The sequence below is a fragment of the Strix uralensis genome, chromosome 2 (assembly GCF_047716275.1).
Source record: "Strix uralensis isolate ZFMK-TIS-50842 chromosome 2, bStrUra1, whole genome shotgun sequence".
Lineage (NCBI taxonomy): Eukaryota > Metazoa > Chordata > Aves > Strigiformes > Strigidae > Strix > Strix uralensis.
The window spans coordinates 8084364-8099500 of NC_133973.1; the positions used below are offsets into that span (position 1 = coordinate 8084364).

Consider the following 15137-nt stretch of genomic DNA (forward strand, 5'->3'; position numbering starts at 1 on the left):
TACAAGGAGGGGCTAAGGCAGCTGGGTTGTTTAGTCTGGGAAAGAGGGGGCTGAGGGGTACGATATTCTCGTCTACAACTCCACAGAGCGGTGGTAAGATGATGGCAGTGGCAGATAATGAAACCAGAGGCAACAGTCCCAAACTGCAGCTTGGGAGGTTCAGGCTGAACACTAAGACTGGTTTTATCAGACATAATTCAAACAGATGCTCAGAGGGGGAGCTCTGTCCTTGCAGGTTTTCAATACTTGAATGGACAAAGCAATGGCTGATCTGACCTAGCTAGTACTGGCAGTAGTGCCACTTACACCAGCAGCTGGGGCTAAAGACCTCCAGAGGTACCTTCCCACCATTCTGTGAGTGCCAGAGAGCATTCCTTAGCGCTGGAGCCTATCCTGGGTGGTGTTAGAATGGGACTCAGCACGGTTTGTAAAGTCTTGATGTTAAAACTAGGCCCCAGGCTGTGAACTGTACCCAAAGACCATTTGGGAGAATGCTGAGAGAGTTTGGATAAAGCCACAGCTACAGCATGGAGATCTGAGCCTTTCTGTGGCAGCTGGCTTAGATCGCAGGGACTGAGCAGGGGAATCCTTAATTTACAGGTACTGCTTAGGCCGTGGGCATTTGCTACTCAAAGAAAAAGACAGCTCAGGTGTCCTGGACTAGGATCTGGTTAGAGCTGATGGCAGGAAGACGCATCTCGAGTGTGTCCAGAGAAGGGCAACGAAGCTGGTGCAGGGTCTGGAGCACAGGTCTGATGGGGAGCGGCTGAGGGAACTGGGGGGGTTTAGTCTGGAGGAGGCTGAGGGGAGACCTCATCGCCCTCTACAACTTGCAGAGAGGGAGGGATGAGTCTGCTGAACCAAGTAACAAGTGACAGGACAAGAGGAAATGGCCTCAAGCTGCACCAGGGCAGGGTTAGACTGGTTCTTAGGAAGTATTCCTTTGCAGAAGGGGTTGTTGGGCGTTGGAATGGGCTGCCCAGGGCATGGGGGGAGTCCCCATCCCTGGAGGGGTTGAAGAGTCGGGCTGACCCAGCGCTGAGGGATCTGGTGGAGTTGGGAACCTCAGTGTGAGGTTAATGGTTGGACTGGAGGAGCTTCAAGGTCTTTTCCAACCGAGATGATTCTGTGGTTCTGTGAAGAGCTCAGTCCCACTTAGGGAAAACTCTGAGCTAGGTCACAAAGTCACCCAGGATCCAGACCAAGAACACTTGGAAATGGGGGACAGGACATTTTGTGTGGCCTGAGCCACATCTAGGCCCCATGTGGGAAGATAATAGCACTATCAATCACCATCAGCTGTCTGACACAGGACCCTGCCGAGCACTTTAAAAGGCCAGCTGAAATCATCCCCTGCTTTGGCATGGGGATCGCAGGGCTGGGCTCTCCCCTCTCGGTTTAGAGCACAAATCCAGAGCGGAGAAGGGGTAGAAAAGAGAAGGAATGAGGCATATCTTGAACTCTGTTCCATATAGCTTGTAATCCGGTGGCAATGGCCAATGTGCCTGCAAGGTGACGTACCTGCCTGGGAGCCAGCAAGATAAGGCAGCTACTGGTCTGTAGGTCGTGGTTTGAGCCCAGAGGGCAGCTGAGCACCACGCAGCCACTCACTACTCCCTTCCCTGCCAGCACTGGGGAGGAGAAAAATGAATCAAAAGGCTCAGGAGTGGAGATAAGGACAGAGAGACGTCACTCACCCATTATGGTCACAGGCAAAAGACAGGCTCCTTAGGGGAAGAAAAAAAACCATCACTAATTCAAAACACTGACAACAGCAACACTTAACAGACAGAATGGGACAGTGAGAAGCATTATCACATCTTAAAACACCTCCCCCCAGCCCTCCCTTCTTCTCAGACCCAGCTTTGTTCTGGATACCTCTACTGCCTCCCCCAGTGGCACAGGGGCAGGGGATGGAGGGTGCAGTCAGTGCTGCTGCTTATTCCTCCAGGGTGGGGGGGCAGCACTCTCCTGCATCCCCCCTGCTCCGGGGGTGTCCCTCCCACGGCAGACAGCCCTCCACAGACTCTCTCTGCTGTGACTCCTCCCCGCAGGATACATCCTCTCGAGATGCTCCGCCGTGGGTCACCTCCACGTGTTGCTCCTCCCAGTGCTGAACTACTACACTGGGGGCTGCTTCTTCCCACAGAGTCCCGGGGGTCCCCCACAGGCTGCAGGCAAATCTCTGCTCCTCCAGTGACCTCCATGGTGGCAGGGGCATCCCTGCTGTCTCACCACGGGATACAGGGGGGTCTCTGCTCCTGCACACCTCCCTCCCCCCTTACTCCACCTTCCTTCCACTGACCTCAGTGTTTGCACAGGTGTCCTTCTCATAACTTGTCCTCAAAGTCCCCAACCCCCTCTCAGGTTTCCCTTCCTAAACACGTTATCACCATCGCTATACTGTTTCGGCCTTGGAGCTGGAGGAGCTTCAAGAAGCTTCTCCTAGGGGCCACCACTGTAGCCCCCTCCCCTGCTAACAAAAACCCCGCCACACAAACCCAGCACACTGTACAAACCAGCTGGGAACAGGCGCTGCACCCTCGTAGCCCTGCGACGTGCCATGGGATGTGCCCGTGCTCATACGCTTTGTGGGAGGGAGCAGGAACCCCATCAGCAAGGCAGTGGCAGGACGATGGACAGGATGATTTAGCTGACTCCAGCTGAGCTCCCTGCTTTGATCTAGTGTCAAACGCATAAGCAGAGCTAAGGCAAGGCTGGAGAGCATACAAAGGAGTGGACAAGACTGATAGGTGCTGGGGTGGTTTCAGCTGTGCTAATGCCAAGAACAGCATTCCTCAAGCCAATGCTGCATGGCACGGGTACGGCAACAACGTACTCCCAAGCTGAAAGAACTCATCCTGTTAGAAGAAGCTGCTTCACCCTGTGTCTGGGGAACAGGGAAGCTTATGAGGGATAAATGGCAGCACCAAGGACGTCCTGCACATACTAAGGGGCAATTCTGCCTCTTTCGCTGCAAACTCTGCCTCAAGCAAGCAAAAGCAGAAACAATGTCACAGCAACCACCCCACCCTTTTTGAGTTCAGCAGTTGGTTCTGGAGCACGCGGCTGAGAAAGCTGCCTGGGATAAGGACACGTACCTGAGACACGGCATACTGGGAGGAAGGATACTGCTTGCTGTCATTTGATACAGCAAGAACCTTGGTGGGAAATGTTTGCAAGACAGAAGATGCTCTGTGAGCAGACCCTGCTTCCCTGTGCTGGAGTTTAGATCCCCTCAGCCTGGGAACCAACAGGCATGTGCATTTGTCAGCTGGCTGCTGCCACTAGAGGAAAAAGCAGAGAAGGGACAGTGGGGAGAACGATGGGCAGAGAATTGAAGATGGGTGGATGAACGATGCCAGACATCCTCTTCAGAGCCATGGGCTGTAGACTTACTCTAAGGAAACACCTACCTTTGCTTAACACTCCCAAGTAGCTTCAACAGACCAGCTCCAGTTCACTTCTTTCTTAAAAAGCTGCCCCAGCTTAAAGCAACGCACACCAACGGTTAGCTTAAACTCTACCCAAAGCATGAAAATGAAGACATCTTGTGGAGCAAGATTGGGTTACTCGGAGAACCTCATTTGTGTTTAAATTCCAGAGCTTAATGTGTCCATAATATCCACTGTCTGCAAAGAACATAGACTGAACAAGAACTTTCACAACTGTGCATCAAGAAATGCAGTGCTGAAATAAGCGGCCTACTCTGCTTTATGCTTAGGCACTGTTACATACAGATTACTTCTGGGTATTTGAGAAGGCATTTTCAAAGCTGGTTCAAAAAACTGGTGCTTCCTTGATGTTGCAAGTCAAGACATCTGGGTATTAGTCATGGCTAGTATGGCTAGTAACGGTGAGTTGTAAAACCAGGGATTCACAGATTGTATCTGTTCCTTTAAACACCTTGTGCTCTGCTTCACCTGAGTTAAGAGGTCCCTAAAGGCCTCTCTTCTTCATTGGAGAGCTTAAGTTGGAGTTGTTTGTGAATAAAGATGGTTGTTTGTAAATAGAGGTGGTATCATGGGTGGTCTTGGCCATCACGATCATGAGAGTTGAGTTTAAAATCTTTGGTGATATGAGAAAAACTGTCAGTAGAACTACTACCCTGGGTTTTGGGAGAGCAGACTTCAGGCTGCTCGAGGAACTAGTTGGTAAGGTTCCCTGGGAATCTGCTTTTGGGGATACTGGGGTACAGAAATGCTGGTCACTTTTAAAGGGCCTTCTTTCAAGAGCACAGGAGCAGGAAATTCCAATGCATCAGAAGTCAAGCAAGCGAGGCAGAAGGCTGGCTTGACTGAACAGGGATCTCCTCTGCAACGGACGCAGAGAAGGAGCATATGGAGGCTACACAGGAGGGCTACAGGTGTGCTGTTCACCACTGTAGGGAGAAAATTTGTATGGCCCCAAGCTTGGTTGGAGTTGCAACTGGAGGGTACTGTGGTGGATAACAAAAAAAGGCTTTTTAAAGTATGTTAACAGCAAAAGGAAGCCTGAAGAAAACATTGGTCCATTACTTGATGAGGTTCGTCACCCCATCTCCAAATAGGGATGAAGATAAAGCAGAGCCATTTAATGACACCTTCATCTATGTCCTTGACTGGGTTGGAGGACCACAACTGGGGAAACAATAAGCTCCAAGTTGACTTTGAACTTATACAGGATTTGCACACAAGTCTTTGGGGCCCAGCAGGATCACCCCAGGGTACTGAAGCGTTGGCTGGTATTACCTCTCTCGCATCCACCAACAGTCTTGCAAATCTGGAGAGGTCCCAGTTGACTGGAAGATGGCAAATGTCTTCCAATTTTCAAGGTGGCCAATGGTATCCTGGCTTGTATCAGCACTAGCGTGGCCAGCTGGGACAGGGAAGAGATCTTACCCCTGTACTTGGCACTGGTGAGGCCGCACCTCGATTACTGGGTTCAGTTTTGGGCCCCTCACCACAAAAAGGCCATTGAATGACTCGAGCGTGTCCAGAGAAGGGCAACGAAGCTGGTGCAGGGTCTGGAGCACAGGTCTGATGGGGAGCGGCTGAGGGAACTGGGGGGGTTTAGTCTGGAGAAGAGGAGGCTGAGGGGAGACCTCATCGCCCTCTACAACTCCCTGAAAGGACGGTGCAGAGAGGGGGGATGAGTCTCTTGAACCAAGGAACAAGCGCCAGGACAAGAGGGAATGGCCTCAAGCTGCGCCAGGGCAGGGTCAGACAGGGGCAGGGGGGGAGTCCCCATCCCTGGAGGGGTTTAAGAGTCGGGCTGACCCAGCGCTGAGGGATCTGGTGGAGTTGAGAACGGTCAGTGTGAGGTTCATGGTTGGACTGGATGATCTTCAAGGTCTTTTCCAACTGAGATGATTCTGTGATTCTACGCTGACCTGTGTGCAGTGAGGAATTGGACTTGGTGATCCTTGTGGGTCCCTTCCAACTCAGGATATTCTATGATTCTGTGAAATCCCCACAGGGATTTCAGGCCAGTGAGACAGGGAAAAAGCTCCCCCCTGAAGCAGACAAGCTTTTGCCTCTGAAACCCAAGCACAGAAGAGAGATTAGTCAGTGGAAGAAGCCTTCTCCTATACTTTTGGCCAGGAAAGCAGGGTGGGAAAAAACCAAGGTATAACAATGGAGGTCAGGACACAGCAGGGAAACCTACACTCATCTCCAGCACCTACAGGCAGCCAAGGAACCGGCCCAGGACCCCATCACAGCTAGAGGAGCATCCACACCTTCTCCTTCTCTCCCCACCCTGTAATCTCTCAGTGAACAGGAGGATATTCCTCTTGCTCCTTTCTCCATAGCATCCCAATTCTGGCTTCAACGAAATAAACTCTGTTCCACCTCCCCCTGTGCAAAATAACCTTTTTCAGACACTAAGCATGCTAAGACACAGTATAAATTTGGGGCGTTTTAATTTTTTAGAAATGTTTGAAAGAATCACTGAGCAGACAGTGACACAAATAGATATTCCAGCAGTGACAGGCACCCAATGAATGACATTTTCCTGAATTCAGTCCCAGGTTCTGTTGGGATCAAGAGTGAAACAAAATTTACTAGAAAAAAAAGTCTGGTAGTGATGGCAGCAGAACTCCCTTGCTTGGCCAAAAATGAATTGATTTTACCCTACAGAAGTCTAAAGATTAATGAAGATTAGAGGTGAATTAGTATATCCACATGGGTTAATACCAGTAAGCCCCCTTGCCCCCTCTTCAAATTTCACAGGTGGGGTGAGGAAGGAATTACAGCTGCCCAGGGGCAGAGCCCAATCCCAGAACTGGATTGCCACAGAGGAGCAGGGGCACAGGAACCCAACCTGGCTACTGGATTAACAACTTCAAAGTGAGGGCAAACAACACTAATGGAGGGAGTTCAAAGCTCCTCACTCCTATCTTCTGCTGGTCAGCACTGCTGATTCTAGTAGGCTTTAGCTTCTTTCACTTCTTCCCTTGTTTGAGTAGGAGACTGTCACTGAAAGGGAGACAGAAGCGAGTCGTTAGTCCAGAAAGCACAAGCAAAGCTGAACCAGACCCTCACGACAGCCTTGGGGGTGTGGGGTGTCACACCCAAACTATCTGGACTTCCAAGTCCTTCCTACCAGGTACTTTTTTCAAAGCCCCTTAAGCCTTCTGGGGTGAGCAAGACAGAATCTGGTCAGAGATAAGGAAGAACGATCTTGCAATCAGAGATCCCACAGAAGAGAAACCAGCTCTGTCTTCCCTTCTTGATTCTAGGAAATCTAAACTTTTAGATTAAGCTCAAACTGGCACTGCCCTGTTCAGTAAACACTGGTCAGATTATGCAAAGCCACCAAACTCCTGCCAATTCTGAAAGCAGGGAATGGGCTTTTCTAGCATGGACTGGAAAGCTTTTGGAGAGTAACAAAAGCATCCTTCCTAGAGAGCATTACCCCAAAACAAGACAAATTCCTATGATCATCTAACTGCCTTCTCACAGCCCTCTCTGCCGTAAATGCCCTGTATGTGCAGGACAGATCGGAAGACACTCCTCAGTTACTCCTGCCCTCCCGTGCCAGGTTCCTTATGGGACACACACAAAGCTCCGTAATTACTGAGCGTCTCCTACTTGATGTAGATGTTTGTGCAGCTTCGAGCTTCACATCACAAATGGGAATGGAGGTAGAGATGGAATAAACTTCCTGTGGCCAGAAAGGCCCAAGCCAGAAACATCCCAGGCACCAGGCAAACATCAACACCCTCCTTCCAAGTACTAACAAAAGGATCAAAATAAACAGTGCCTTACCTTCCTCTGTGTGTCAGGAGATGCAGTAAGGAGTAGGAGGGAGGAAGGAAGAAAAACAATAAATTGATTAGATAAACAGAAATCTCAATTTCCACAAGCAGTAAGACTGCTCCCTACTTGGCTGTGTCCTCTGGCATCAGGCTTCTCTCAGAGAAAAGATCCTGAGAGAGCTCCAGATCACAGGTAGGGTGCAGATAAATCCAGCCATCTGGCCCCTTTACCTGGTGAAGCCCTCATCCTGCAGGTTCAGTACCAAGTTATCTGCTGTGAGATATACACGGTTTTGTGAGCCAGCAATCTGAAAAAGAAATCCATTACAGAGATAGCATAAAGGAGTATAAATGCACGTGGAGGAAGAACACTAATAAAGAACCTATCTCCCACTCCAGATACAGCACTCTTGTTTTATTAAGATCTCAGTTAAATCAAGGCAATCCCCCAAAACAACTCTGTAACTTTCTGACTTCCCATGCCAGCGCCATCAGACTTTCTAAAAGAAGTGCTCATTCTGTCTCCCTGTCAGAAAGACCTTTGATCCCACATTTATCTGTTCCCCTTTCTCAGCGTGCAGGAAACCAGGAGCTTTTGGTGGCTGCAGCTGAGTGTGGGTGATGGAGTCTGATGTGGATCTGGCCTCGTCACATGGAGGGCACAAACTCCTAGCCTCCATCTCACTGCCGATCATTGCAAGCTAGATCTTAAGCTCTACTTGAGCAGAGAAAAGGGCTGGGCAGGAACAAAGATCAGGACAGGGCAGGTCACATTCGCCTTAAACTCCTCACGTGGCCACTGGGCTGGGAAGACAGCACAAGGACTGCAAAAGGATGAAGAAAATTCTGCACCCCAGTGCTCACCGTTTTTGAGATGTTTTGAGCAGCTCGGATCTTACGTAGCTTGATGTAGCCTGGATTCCTGCTGAGAGCTTCACCGAGGTACCAGGGAGCAAAAGTTAAGGAAAAACCTGCTAACAGAAGCTGCCTACCCTCAAGGAATTCTTCCTAAGCCACACCATCAGACATCTTAGGGGGGAAAAAAGCAACCTCTAGCCCAGTAGCTTGAGCCTTCGGGCAGACAGATTTTTATTTCCCCAAATCAAGAACAACATTATGGATTACAGTCACACACAGGCAATAAAATTTAAACCTTACAACAGGGAGTGAAGGCTTGTGGCCTTCTCTGCTCTGACCTGTAACCTCAGACAAACCTCACTCCAGGCAACAGGGGGGTAGGTGGAAAGGAATAAATGACAGTGACCTACTTGAAGTTATCATCTGATAACAGTCTCTTAAGCATGAGCCCTGTGTGACAGATTCTCAGGACTGTCAAGCTCACAAGCAACGTCCCACAAATATCTTCCAAAGCAGGATATCATCTTGGCAGCTGTAGCTTCCCCTTCAGCCTGGACAATCTTCTGTTTCTGCTCCTGCTTGGCCTTCTCCACCAGAAACTGGGCGCGCTGTGCCTCCTGCTGAGCTGCAGAAAGAACAGCCAAAGGCTTTGGAGGCAGATCCTGGCTTCTGAGCCCCCCACCAGAACCCTAGAGCTGAGACCTGGGGGTTCTGCTTCCAAAAGAACCGACAGCATTCTGGAGCCATATCCACAAGTACAAAATGTATCTGAGTGTACTTTTTTTTTATAAGCAAAATCAGCAGCATCCAGACCCTCTACACATAATCCCCGTAGGAAGGGATAGAGTCCCAGTCTGAAGAGGAGCCCTAGTCTTGGGAACTCAGTCCCTCGGATGGCCTATCCCATTAGCTATGACCCAAAGTTTTCAGGCAATACTTGTAAAATAACCTGTTTAGCTCTGTTACTAAGGAGGCTGAGGTTTATAACTCCGTAGCTGTATCAACGCAAAAGCAGTATCATGCTAGCCCAAATTCTGCATCCTTGCTCAGTAATTTGGTGAAAAGGAAAAGCGAACCCACCCTTTTCAGGCATAAACTGAACTCACCCACTTGCTTAGCCTCCACAGCCGCAGTGTATTCACGACTGAAACTAAGCTCTGTGATAGCCACATCATCCAGGATGAGGCTGAAATCCTTGGCTCTCTCTGTCAGCTCTCGCCTAATGAGCAGAGACACCTGAAACACAAATATAGCAAAAAAAGTAGCAAACACAGGCTGTTTCTCACTTCCTGTGCACTCCAGAAGCGAAGCACAACTGATCTTCACAGTTCATTCACATTGGGCCCAAGAGATTACCTAACACAAACCCTGAATGTTAATACCATCTCTGAATCTGCTGCCTCTACATAACGTTGCATATCCATACTGCATCCATACTGCATTTTCAAAAATATATTACAGCTTATGGTACTTAACTATACCATATCACTCATATTGCAAAAATAAAAGAACCTTCTTGAAAGGTTTTTTTTTTTTGCTTTCACATCCTAACACATTCAGTTCCACAGTTCCCACGTATTACCAATAAGCATTTCCTTCTCCACCTTGAATTTGCCACTGTTTGCAGTTTAACTGTCTCCTCATATTTGTATTTAGATACAGAAAAAAAAATTACCAAGTGATTTTTTTTTTTTACCATCTATCATGTCTCTTAATTACTGTAGCTACTCCTCTCATGTGGCTACTACACTTTCTGTAGTCTCTCTGGATGAGTGCTGTTGGTAGGTATTTTGATTTATTCTACCTTTAACTTGTCAGCCTGCCTGGAAAAGGTACTGGCAAGTCCTGCACCAGATATTGACTTAAACAGAAATTACTGTTACAGTATCACACACTTGACCAGTCTAGCATTTGCTTTTACTTTTATTGCAGCTGTTGCAGAATTCTAAAATGACACCAGAAACATTTACTGTGTGAACTGCGAGTGCCTAACTACATAAAGTCACTTAATTTTCTTCTGATTATCAACTGCTTCAAGATACATCACTTTAAAGTAATGAACACTAGATGAATATATGACAAGAAGGCAAATTCAACTCAGTTTGTTCAGAAATTTCAGAGATACTTAACAGTCATCTTTGCTTCCAATAAATCTAAATCCCTTGCACACATTGTTTCTTTGCTGTCACATACTCTCTTTCACTCATTCTCTTTATACAAGGCCACTAACAAGTCCCTTCAGTGCACACCATGAGGCCTAGCACAAAACCCTGACGTCCCTGCTACGGATCAGTTCTCAAAACAAGACCTGGACACTTAGTTCTACGCTTTGCTTTTTTTTGTCACGGATCAGAAACTAGTTACGAGATGCCTTGTATTTCATCTGACAACTTATCCACTAGCAATCTCATGCAGGATCTCCTCTAAAGCCTTTTAAAAGAAGACCAGCAACTACTCTCTCCCTCAGCTGCGACAGGTGATGAATATTCTCAGAATCCCTGGCAATCAAATTATCAGAACACAAACTTTCAGATATAGGCTTTTTAAAACATTTCTATTATTTTGCAACACCCCCCCCAAACACCCTCTAATCTTTTTCTAAACAGAAATATTTACTACCCTTCTGTAGCATCCACTACTAGAAGTTTACTGCTTTGTTGACTGCTCATCCACTTCACTTTTCAGATCCTTTAAAACTGTTTAGTTTGCTCTGACAGCTCTTCTGAGACCCATGAAGGGCCAGATAATAATTATTTTTAAAGCCAGTTCTACTGCTACCTGTGGGATATGATGTAAATCAGCTCTCCCTTCCCCATCATTACATTACAGTGCAGTTTTACACTCTATATACCAATGAATACAGTTTTCTTCTCAGAAGTTAGTGATGCAGCCTTGGTGTTTGTATCTGTATTGGAATCAAAATGTAAGTGGGATACAGTTCCATGCCCTTTCCATTTGGATGCACCATCTACCAGCTCAATACATTTATCTTGATGTGTTATACATTCCCCATATCCACAGCTTAGTCGTTTCTTTGTAACCTGAGTTTAAGTCTCCTCCACAAGAGCTTACCTGGGCCCTCTGAGTGATGAGCTGTGAAGCATTAAACTTGGCAACCACGCTCTTGAGCACTTCGTTAACGATGGAAGGCAGGACTCGCTCCTCATAGTCCAGGCCCAGGCGCTGGTACATGCTGGGCAGCTCTGCAGCATTGGGCCGAGTGAGAACACGCAGCGAAATGTTCACCATCTGCAAGTCTGAAAAAGAGAGAGATGAGCAGGGCCAGCGCTGCAGCTGGACTCCTCCTGATAGAGCGCACTTCACATTGGCTAGTAGCCATGGTTGGTAACTGTGGTGGCAGCAATAGGTACCGCACAAATGGGGACAATCACGAGGTTTTGAAGCTTGGTCAAGTCAGACTTTGAAACGTGGTCAAAATTACCTTGACAAGCAATAAGAAATTCATAAAGGATGGATTTTGATCTGCAAACCCTAGAAAATAAGTAGAACATCCTGGACCATAAAAGAGAGTATCTGGGATTGTGTTGAGGATGAGTTATTTGACAACCTGGCAAAGTGACTCTTTAATTAATGAACTTGGCAATGAAACTAACTTCTGAGTGTCCTGAAAGTGAACTACCTGCATTATCATACTGAGAAACACACCCACAGGTCGAGAAGACCCCGGCCCAGGTTAAGACCCTTCCCCTGAGCATGTCTAGTAGTAGGAGCATTATGTGAGCTGGATTGTAACTGCATGTTAATCTCTAACCAACCAGTATCTAACAGGCGTGTTTGGACAAGTGCTAACCCCTGATTTTTGTGTATAAAAGAAGCACAGAAACCTGCTGTTGTGGTGCTTGATTTGTGAAAAAGTCCACCGAGCACCCAGGCCTGAATAAATACAGTATCTCTCCTGACCGCGTTAAGATTGGGTTATTGCATGTGGGGCACGAACCTGCTTTTCGGGTAACACTGCTCCCTCCCTCCCGCCCCCCAGGCGCCGCCTGGGCCTCCTGCTCCGGCCTGCGGGGCCGCTCTCACCTTTGGACCCGGTGGGAGAGGAGATTTTCCGCGGCCGGGCTCGGATGTCGTAGATGATGGGGTACTGGAACCAAGGGATCCTGCGGGGGGGCGGGAGGCGACGCGTTACGGCGCGTGCACCCGCAGCGGCCGGGACCGGGGCCTGCGGGGCCGCGCTCGGGACGGGGGAGCTGGGCCCTACCTGAAGTGCAGCCCCTCGGCGAGGATGGTGTCCTGCTGCACGCCGCCGATGCGGTTGAAGAAGATGGCGCGCTGGCCGCCTTCCACTGCGGGGAGAAGGGGCACGGTCAGCGCAGGAGGCGGCGGAACCGGGCGCGGAGGGCCGGGAAAGGGGACAGGAGGCACTCACCGATGAAGACGGACTCGCGGACGCCATAAGCCAGGGCGCCGGCGCCCAGCAGCAGTTTGAGGGCGGTCCCGACGCCGCGCGGCCCAGCCGGCAGCCGTCCCGCCAGATCCTTCAGGTTCTGCGCCATGGCCGCGCCGCGCCGCGCGCCCCACCGGGAAGGACACCGGAAGCTCCGCCGCTAAGGCGCTCCGGCGGGAAACCGGCAGCACGGGAGCCGTCCCTACCCCTTCCCGCCCCGCCCCGCCACGGCCTTCCGGCGCGGCCGCTCCGCGCCCCGGAAGTAGGTCTGGCCGGAGCCAGATAACGGACGCGCCCCAGGCGCCATTTTGGGTGGCGGGGGCGGGCGGTGGGCGGGGCGGGGGCGGTGCTGGTGCGCTCGGTGACGCGTGCCCGGTGCGGCCGCAGCAAAATGGCGGCGCCCAGGCGGCCTCGTGAGGAGGAGGAAGAGGTTGCTGCTGAAGACGCTTCGGTGGAGGCGAAGCGGCCCCGCGGGCAGAGGCGTCTCTTGGTGGTGCTGGAGGGGGCAAGTCTGGAGACCGTGAAGGTGCGGGTGCTGGGGGGGTCCGGCCGGGCCGAAGGCGGCCGCGGGCGCCCTTCTCCACCTTGTCCGTGCTTTGGCCGTAGGTGGGGAAGACATTCGAGCTCCTCAATTGCGACAAGCACAAGGCGCTGCTGCTGCGGAACGGCCGGGACCCCGGGGAGGTGCGACCCGACATCACCCACCAGGTACCGGCTGGATCCGGGCAGCGTCTGTGCTGGCCTGGGCTGCTCGGGACGGCGGTGGAGCAGCCCGGCAGCCGGCCTGAGGAGATTCCCCTCGGGTCTGGGGGTCTGCTTGTGCCCCGGGAACGGGGGCGAGTTTGGCTTTACCTGCCATGCTTGTGGCTTGAAAGTTTAGTCTATTTGGGTATAGGATTGCCTTCTGTCAGCATTATGGTAGAACCCCCATAGTCAGATGAACTCCTTTCTGTCTCAGGATCTGTCCCTTCTGCATTCGTAGGGCCCAATGCTCAACTTTTCCAAGAGTTCTCTCTCTTGTACCTTTTCTACTGGGTGTTTTTCTATTTCAGAGTCTCCTGATGCTCATGGACAGTCCGCTGAATCGGGCTGGCCTCCTGCAGGTTTATATCCACACCCAGAAGAACGTGCTAATTGAAGTCAATCCCCAAACCAGAATCCCAAGAACTTTTGATCGATTCTGTGGTCTTATGGGTAAGTGATTCAGAGTTTATACCAGCCACAGAATAATGCAGGAAGGTGGTCAGGATTGGAAGAACTTTGGGAAGAGTCAAAAGGTTGCACCAACTTTAAACACATAGAAGTGAGAAGTGCAGTGAAAGTGTCTTTTTGTGAGTTCCAGGATGCATAGTCCAACTATGTGTTCCTTAGCACAGTGGGGAGTGCTTGCATGAGACTCTGCTAGCAGCAAAATAATCTGCTGCTCAGCATTTCTTAGAACTGCTTTAGACAATGCTGAGAACTCTAAAGATGGACCTTTTTGTCTACTTCAGCTCTGATCACTAGGTAGAGGATAGGATTCCTCCAGCAAAAGAACAGGCAACTTAAGTAATTTTCTTCTCTCGTCAGTTCAGTTGCTGCATAAGCTCAGCGTTCGAGCTGCTGATGGGCCCCAGAAATTGCTGAAGGTAAACATTCTTTGACTGTTCACAGGTAATGTTGCAAGATTCCTCCTTTGCAGCTAGCGATGTAGGAGTGATATTTTTTTTTTTTTTTTTTTTTTTTTTGGTACAAACAATGGACTTAGCTATGTGGCAGGGTCTCTTACTTCTACACCCCTGTTAACTTCCTGCTTTCTATAGGTGATTAAAAATCCAGTCAGTGATCATCTCCCTGTGGGCTGTATGAAGATAGGTACCTCTTTTGCAGTTCCAAAAGTGTCAGATCTGCGTGAACTGATTCCTAAAGCGGAGCCAGTTACCATTGTTGTGGGAGCTTTTGCCCATGGTTCGGTAAGTGCATGTATCCCTTATTTGGAGTTATATAAATCTTTATCAGCACAGATTTCAGTCTTGTTCTGAGTATGTTGGTTTTTCTTCTTCTGCTCTTTTTTCACTTGGTAATCCCTGTCTCGCTCCCCCCTTTCTTTCCCTCAGGTAGGCTTGTCAAAAAAAGGCCCAATGCTGCAACACTTGTGAATTTTTCTCCCTCTCAAGAGAGGGCACTAGTGAGGTCTAGCAGTTGTCTTGCTGGAGGAATACTGTACCTCTCCAAGCAGTGGCGATAGATGGGAGTAAGTGAAAACCTGCAGTTTGATTTTTTTTTTTTTTTTTTTTTTCCTCTTTTCTCTCTCTCAGGTCAGTGTGGACTATACAGAAAAGATGGTCTCCATCAGCAACTATCCCCTCTCTGCTGCCCTGACATGTGCTAAAATTACTACTGCCTTTGAGGAAGCCTGGGGAGTAGTATGAACTTCTGCTGCTACTGTTGTCATGGTGGACTTCTATACAGTGACTCCACATTCTGGAAAGGCTCTTTCACTTGGGTGTGGATCTGGTGGAACTTTGGGCTCCTGGAAGGGAAAAGGCTTCAATTTCATCTTTGTAGCTTCTGGATCAATGAGACTTTAAATGGACTGCCCTACTGAGCCTTTTGCCTCCTATTAAATGTTGCTTTTGGTAAGAGTGC

The 15137-nt window shown here is 49.4% G+C and overlaps 2 protein-coding genes across 2 annotated transcripts; one reads left to right on the forward strand and one right to left on the reverse strand.

Annotated features, from left to right (window-relative positions):
• Positions 1-5885: 5885 nt before the first annotated feature.
• PHB2 (prohibitin 2) lies at positions 5886-12702 on the reverse strand. Its single transcript, XM_074855025.1, has 9 exons — positions 12492-12702; positions 12324-12408; positions 12143-12222; positions 11171-11355; positions 9205-9334; positions 8620-8723; positions 8105-8182; positions 7472-7548; positions 5886-7256 (listed from the first exon to the last, which is right to left on the reverse strand). The coding sequence occupies exons 1-9, from the start codon at positions 12616-12618 to the stop codon at positions 7247-7249; spliced, it is 876 nt and encodes a 291-aa protein (XP_074711126.1). The 5' UTR covers positions 12619-12702; the 3' UTR covers positions 5886-7246.
• A 141-nt stretch (positions 12703-12843) lies between these two features.
• EMG1 (EMG1 N1-specific pseudouridine methyltransferase) lies at positions 12844-15131 on the forward strand. The gene is made up of 6 exons (XM_074855080.1): positions 12844-13035; positions 13116-13217; positions 13562-13703; positions 14079-14137; positions 14312-14461; positions 14807-15131. Exons 1-6 carry the CDS (start codon positions 12901-12903, stop codon positions 14918-14920), a joined length of 702 nt encoding a protein of 233 aa, XP_074711181.1. The 5' UTR covers positions 12844-12900; the 3' UTR covers positions 14921-15131.
• The last annotated feature ends 6 nt before the right edge of the window (positions 15132-15137 follow it).

Bases quoted from the DNA above. Each gene is read 5' to 3' on its own strand.
- PHB2 (XM_074855025.1), bottom strand. From the start codon at position 12,618: ATGGCGCAGAACCTGAAGGATCTGGCGGGACGGCTGCCGGCTGGGCCG. The intron at 12,223-12,323 runs GTAGGGCCCAGC...GCCCCCCCGCAG, and splicing joins GCCGAGGGGCTGCACTTCAG to GATCCCTTGGTTCCAGTACC. The intron at 9,335-11,170 runs GTAAGCTCTTGT...TTTGTGTTTCAG, and splicing joins TCATCACTCAGAGGGCCCAG to GTGTCTCTGCTCATTAGGCG.
- EMG1 (XM_074855080.1), top strand. From the start codon at position 12,901: ATGGCGGCGCCCAGGCGGCCTCGTGAGGAGGAGGAAGAGGTTGCTGCT. The intron at 13,704-14,078 runs GTAAGTGATTCA...TTCTCTCGTCAG, and splicing joins TCGATTCTGTGGTCTTATGG to TTCAGTTGCTGCATAAGCTC. The intron at 14,462-14,806 runs GTAAGTGCATGT...TCTCTCTCTCAG, and splicing joins GAGCTTTTGCCCATGGTTCG to GTCAGTGTGGACTATACAGA.